The sequence below is a fragment of the Galeopterus variegatus genome, unplaced genomic scaffold, assembly GCF_000696425.1.
Source record: "Galeopterus variegatus unplaced genomic scaffold, G_variegatus-3.0.2 Scaffold43, whole genome shotgun sequence".
NCBI lineage: Eukaryota > Metazoa > Chordata > Mammalia > Dermoptera > Cynocephalidae > Galeopterus > Galeopterus variegatus.
In genome coordinates, this window is record NW_007726154.1 from 1263599 (window position 1) to 1269598 (window position 6000).

Genomic DNA, 6000 nt, shown 5'->3' on the forward strand with positions numbered 1-6000 from the left:
CTGAGCTGTCCTGGACCAGCAGCCAGTGGTCAGCAGCCAGCCTGCTCCCCTCAATCGTGGGCACCCCCAAGCATCCACGGCCACTCTACCTGAGAAGCCTGCTCCAAGAAAGCAAAAAATACCAGGAAAGGAGTAACTCTAGGAAGGAAGTTAAAGCCAGGACATTTTGCAGGAAGAAAAATAAATCTTTCATTTTCTTCTCATATTTTTATGTTTGAAATGGAATGGGAGAGAGAAGAGAATGTGTTCAATTACTCTGTTGCAGCTATTTTCAAGTTGTAAGAGATTAACTTGGAACACATAGGACTGTTCTTTTTAGACAGTTTATCAGAAAAAAAAAAAATGTTTCCATCACAAATATCTTTGCTGTCTACACTAAAATGTTACCATGGCCTTCAAATTAAATATTCATTGCAAGAATAGAGAACATATCTGATCTTTTTGAAAAAAAAAAACAAGTAAAGTTGATTTTCTTGTTGAGCTGCACTGTTAGAAAGGTCTCGAGTTGAAATCTATCTGTACCTTTCACTCACTAATGCTAGTTCTGCTTTCCAGAGCAAACAGAAGAGAGTTTATGTCTACTTTTAGTCTTCTCAAGCTAAACACTTTCAGACCCTCTGAGGATACCTCCTATGACAGGATTGCCAGACCTCTCACCATCCCCATGGACTATTCTGGAAGTTGTCTAATTTGTCAATGTCTCTCTTTAAGTGTGACAGCCAGAAATGGACACAATACTACAGATGTGGTTGATTAGAGCAGGGTACTATTAATTTTGTGACATATGGAAACTACACTATTACCAGAGCTTAAATGAATTTTTTTTCTTTGCAGCTACATCATGCCGCTGGTTCACATTAACCTTCTTTTTCCTAAAGAACTGCTACCATGCAAAGTCACCACTTTCCTTCCACACCAATGAATTATGAGGCATTTACTGCTATAAAATATCTTTTTACTCTCAGCATAACATTGCAGTCTATTTAACCATGTTAACAGTAAATTCTGCTATTTATAACAGCAATCCCTTTTTCAAGTCCTCCATAGATTTTAAAACAAGCCTCCTAGATCCTCATCAAAATCATGAATAGAAATGTTGAAGAAGAGAAAACCCAGAGCAAGGGCTTATGATCCTTCACCAGGAACCAGTGCCTGACCCAAACCCAGTAACTCACACACCTGGCCGGTGCTGGTTCAGCCTGCCTCCCGCTCACACAGCAATCCTGCTGATTAGTCTACACACCACCTCACACACAAGAGCATCCTGCAGCCTTGAGAAATGCTTTGCTGAGAGCAAGATTCACTTATCTTTCAAAACAAAGTGTAAAAAATCTATATATATTAAAATTACAGTTATATAAAAATATGTATGCACACAGAACAAAAACTAGAGGGGAAGAAGCAGCAATGGTAATGTTTGTTCTAGTGTCAGGCTGTGGACATTGTCAGGGGGGTTGTTTATTCAACATTGTCTTACAGAAATAGTGTTTAAAAAATGTAAAACACTGGGCATTATGGAGAATGTGGCTTGAAAGCCATCCATGTGAAATAGCTTTAAGAGCATTGAGACTGTCTGATTCTACCAATCTGAAAACAGTAATTAGAAAAATAACATTTGAAAAGACTTGTTGATCCTTAGAAACACCTGCTTCTTTTTTTTTTTTTTTTTGAATTTGTATTGCTGCTTTAGGCTTAATATTTTTGGAAATCAGGGTGAGAGCAGACTGGAGAACTGGATCCTTAAGTTTAGGAAAAAACTTGAATGCGGTGTGTGTGTGTGTGTGTGTTTACCCATGTCCATGTCCGTCAGTCTGTTGGAGAGGTTGGGAAAGAACGGAAAGAAAAGAGTCATCATGTTGATATTTCTGTGAAGCTTTGGATTAAAACCGAACAAAGTGTAAAGGAGCTCTCCCCCTCTAGCCCAAGAATCTTTAATGGACACATAAACCCATATCATCTGTCCATCTAGAGTCATTTTTTTACACTAAGAGTAGGAAATAAAATAAGTGATAGAATATGCATTTAGGTGTTTAGACTAGAGAATATGGTGTTTAGACTAGTGAATTTTTTAAGAAAAGGGGTCAAGTAGAATAAATGTGGACAATTAGTGAAAAAGATAAAGAAACAAAGTGTCAGGCTATTTGGGGTAAAATATGATCTATAAATACTGCACTTATTAAAATTACAAGTAATCTGAATACCTGACTTGAGAATTTTTAACAAATCAGGATTTCTTCACTGCTTCAGTATTTTGTTTATACTGCGTTCTTCCTCAGTGACTAGTATTAGAAACTGGACTCATGTTACCTTTATCTCTTTGAGGTTTCTTTAACCAGTTTTTTCTGGTGCTGTCCCTTGCTATTTTCAATGTCTGAGACAAGTAAAAAAATTCCACTTTGCTTAGAAATACAATTTGTTCACCATACTAGAAGTTAAGCTAAATACACGAGGTAAATCGACAACTTTCAGATTTATGGCAAACTGTTATAAAAAGGATAAAATGGTCAATACAAAATCCAGCTACAACTGAAAATTCTACTTTACTTAGAAATAAATTTTACCTACCATACTAGAAATTAAGCCAAATACAGATGATAAATCAGCAGATTCATAGATCCACAGAGAATAGTCATCAAAATTGAATAAAATGTCCTAATTAAAGTCCAGTTATTAGTTGGCAACTGAAATTTTTACTTTGCATAGAAATAAATTTTTCCTATCATACTGGAAATTAAGCCAAATACATGTGGTAAATCAGCAGGTTCATCAATCCACAGCAAATTGTTATTAAAAATGGACATGAGGGTGTAATATAAAGTCCACTTATTATTTGACTAGTTAAAATTCCAGTTTGTTTTGAAATACTATTCAAAATATTAGCTTCATAGATCCAGTTTGTTTTGAAATACTATTCAAAATACTAGCTTCATAGATCCACAGTTTGTTTCGAAATACTATTCAAAATACTAGCTTCATAGATCCACAGTTTGTTTCGAAATACCATTCAAAATACTAGCTTCATAGATCCACAGCAAACTCTCACAAAAATGGATAAAATGTCCAAATACAAAGCACCTTTATTACTTAATAAATAATGAACATTATCGTTTCTTTTGCTTTGCATGTAACCTTGAACAAAATGGGTAAGAAGTAGTCAACATCGGGAACAAATATCTGGGAAAATCAAAAATTCACTTAGACATTAAATGTCAAAAAAGTGTTTAGAGTTCTTTATTAATTTTTTTTTTCTTTTTAAAGTTGTTTTTGTTGTTTTAGATAACAAAAACAGGTGTCTATTCATGTTGTCTTTTTGTTTCTAGTTTTTATATCATTTTGTTGTTCTAGATAGCAAAAGTTTTACCCAAATAACTTATCTATTGATGTTGTTTTTTACCCTTAGAAAATTATATATCTAAGTGAAAAATTTTTTCATATGTAGAGGAATAAAAAACACAAGCAAATATACCAAAATGATAACTACGTGTATGTTAGAATAGTGAGATCAGAGGAAATTATTCTCAGTTTTCTAGTTTTAAATATTTATGTACTAAGGCTGTTCATTTAAAATTTTAATTAAAAAATTAATTAATATTACTACCTTTGGTGAATACTCTGCAAATTTAATGTTATTTGACATTTAAAGGCTATTTGGAAATAAAATAATTCAAGAGTATTAATTTGATCCCATTTTTAATTTTTAGAAAGTATATGCATGCAACCCTATGAAAAATATACAGTATTTAGATACCTATATATGCAAAGAGAATGTCTGAAAAAGCAGACTATAATGTTTATAGGCATTACTGCAGGATGAAGAGGTTATAGGTGATCTTAATTTTCTTCTTTACAACTTTCTAGGTTTTTTCCCCTGAATTTTGTACAATGTGTAGGAATTACTTCTATTATAATAAAAATACTAATGAAGCTTTTTTTCCTTTTACAAAAAAATCCTGGTTAACATTTTGAAATAAAAAAATCAAATTGGTTCCAACTTGTTGAAACTTTGAGTCTCAAGATAGCTTTTTAAACTTGAATTTCCCCAACTTTCCATCTATACTGGTTTTTAATTTCCCTTTTTCAAAAAAAGAATGTCTGTCAGTTAACAACTAGGTGAAGTAACTCCTGGATTTAAAAAAAAAAAAAAACTGCTAAGAATTTGACAGTCCAGCGATCACCAGAACAATACTCTGCCAAACGTAAGAAATTCCGTAAATATACTAGTCGCAGAAGAAAGTGAACAGCCCAAAGATTAAATTAAAAGGCACTCCTAAAAAAAAATGTAATTGTGTTCACCCAACTTCCTAGAAAAATGTCTTTCATTGTTGGAAATCTGCACTTCATTCATTCATACTTCTGTTGGCTAACAGTTTATTTCTAGTAAAATGTAAAATCTCAATAAATGAGCTACAGTTTTATTCCTAGAAAGGCTCACTTTTTTTTAAGTGCAGTCCCTGCCACCTTGTCATGTACAATGGGTCTTCTTATTTATCCTCTAAATATAAAATAATCTGTAGCAATGTTACTAAAATTTTCTCAGTTTTAGTCTTCAAATACGAACGCGTTTCCTCCGTGTTTCAGAACCCTAACTCAGCTGTAGTCAATTTGGTTTCCCTTCTAACTTAAACTTCTTTTACTAAGATTATCAACAGATTGTCAGTATTCTCAGCGCCTAACACTTTGAGGCATTTAGACGGGAATCCGTGTAGAGGTTTTATTTAGCATCCTTCCTCATCACCGCAGTTTTCCCTAACATAAAATATGTATGTTAACACTTATAAACTCAAGCAAATATTTGTGACCGAATCTCGGCAACCCCGCTTGAAAGCATTAAACGTGCGGGTACCGTGACTAAAAGCATTCATTCACCCTGCGAGATTTAGGAAAATGTAACGTTGCAAGGACAGCGAGTTCTCTGCATAAACCTCGTAATCACCATCAAAAGTCCGTAGCTGGGAGCCTCCGAGCCCGCCAAGCACACTGGAAGCATCCGCAGCTGTTTTTAATTGTCTTTGCTTTCTGGAAATCGTGCACTGTTCGCAGCATCTCTGGCCCCCATCCGGGGTTAACCCTGACCCGAACGCCCTGTTTGGCTCCATTTCACGATCCCGCTTCCCTGGTCGGTAAAACCTAAGAAAAAACGGGATTTCCGCCACCGAGAAATGCGCTTAGGAAGAGGGAGGAAATTAGATGTTTTAAATGTCACATTTTAGTGTTCTGTCTCGATCAGGTTCAAGAAAAGAAGAAAAGATGTATTTGTGTAGAGGGGGACGCAGCTTGACGCCTAGTTCCTTTGGCTTGCAACCGGGCCCCAGAGCCTCAGGAGCGGGGTAACGGCCCCCCAGAAAAACGGGCAACGACCCCCAGCTCTTTGCTGCAGGGATCGGGAGAGGTCCACCAAGGGGGCTGGGGGAGGGGGTGCTGGCAATGGGAAATGGAGATAGAATTTCTGCGCCCGCTGGGCAGGGAGGGGCGCGCGGGGGCGCGGAGAAAAAGAAAAGGCCAGGGGTCAAGCCTGGTGAGGGACGCGCTGGGCCCAGGAAGTGGGGTGCAGGGCGTCCTGGGGGGAGGGGTGCAGTGGGGGGAGGGGCAGCAAGAGGGGCTAGTGCCCAAAGGGCGAGCCCGGATACCCGGAACCCGAGCGGGGGAGGGGGAGGCGGCGGCCTGTTGGCCCCGGGACCTCCACGTCGCGCGCAGGCCACTAACCTGTGAGCAAGAATGTGCCAGTGGTCGCGGGGCTCATCCTGCGTGTCCCCCGACCCTCTCCCGTCCAAGCACAGGGGTCTCCCAGCTCCCACCACCAGGGCAATTGCATTCTTGGCCTGGTTAGGCCGGCTGTCCTCGATTCTCCCCTCCCCTCCCTTTCTTCTTTCCTCCCAGCTTGGCCAGTTCAGCATCAGCATCCTGCACCCCCTCCTTAAGCCCGTACTCCCTCTAGCGGCGGGCCACTGTAGCGTGGCCAGCGCCCCCACTCCCATCCCCCCCAGCCCGCCCGCCCCCGCA

General features: G+C 38.7%; 1 protein-coding gene across 7 annotated transcripts in view; it reads right to left on the reverse strand.

The window, feature by feature from the left end:
• Positions 1-5930, reverse strand: part of SGCE (sarcoglycan, epsilon) — a 72891-nt gene extending 66961 nt beyond the window's left edge. For 3 of the 7 annotated variants that reach the window (XM_008571713.1, XM_008571706.1, XM_008571691.1), the window contains exon 1: positions 5704-5930. In XM_008571713.1, coding sequence (XP_008569935.1) covers positions 5704-5812 — 109 coding nt within the window. In that variant the 5' untranslated portion in view covers positions 5813-5930. The remainder of the gene's footprint in view (positions 1-5703) is intronic. The other 4 variants (XM_008571684.1, XM_008571677.1, XM_008571668.1 and 1 more) reach the window with 4 other exon arrangements.
• Positions 5931-6000: the final 70 nt, after the last annotated feature.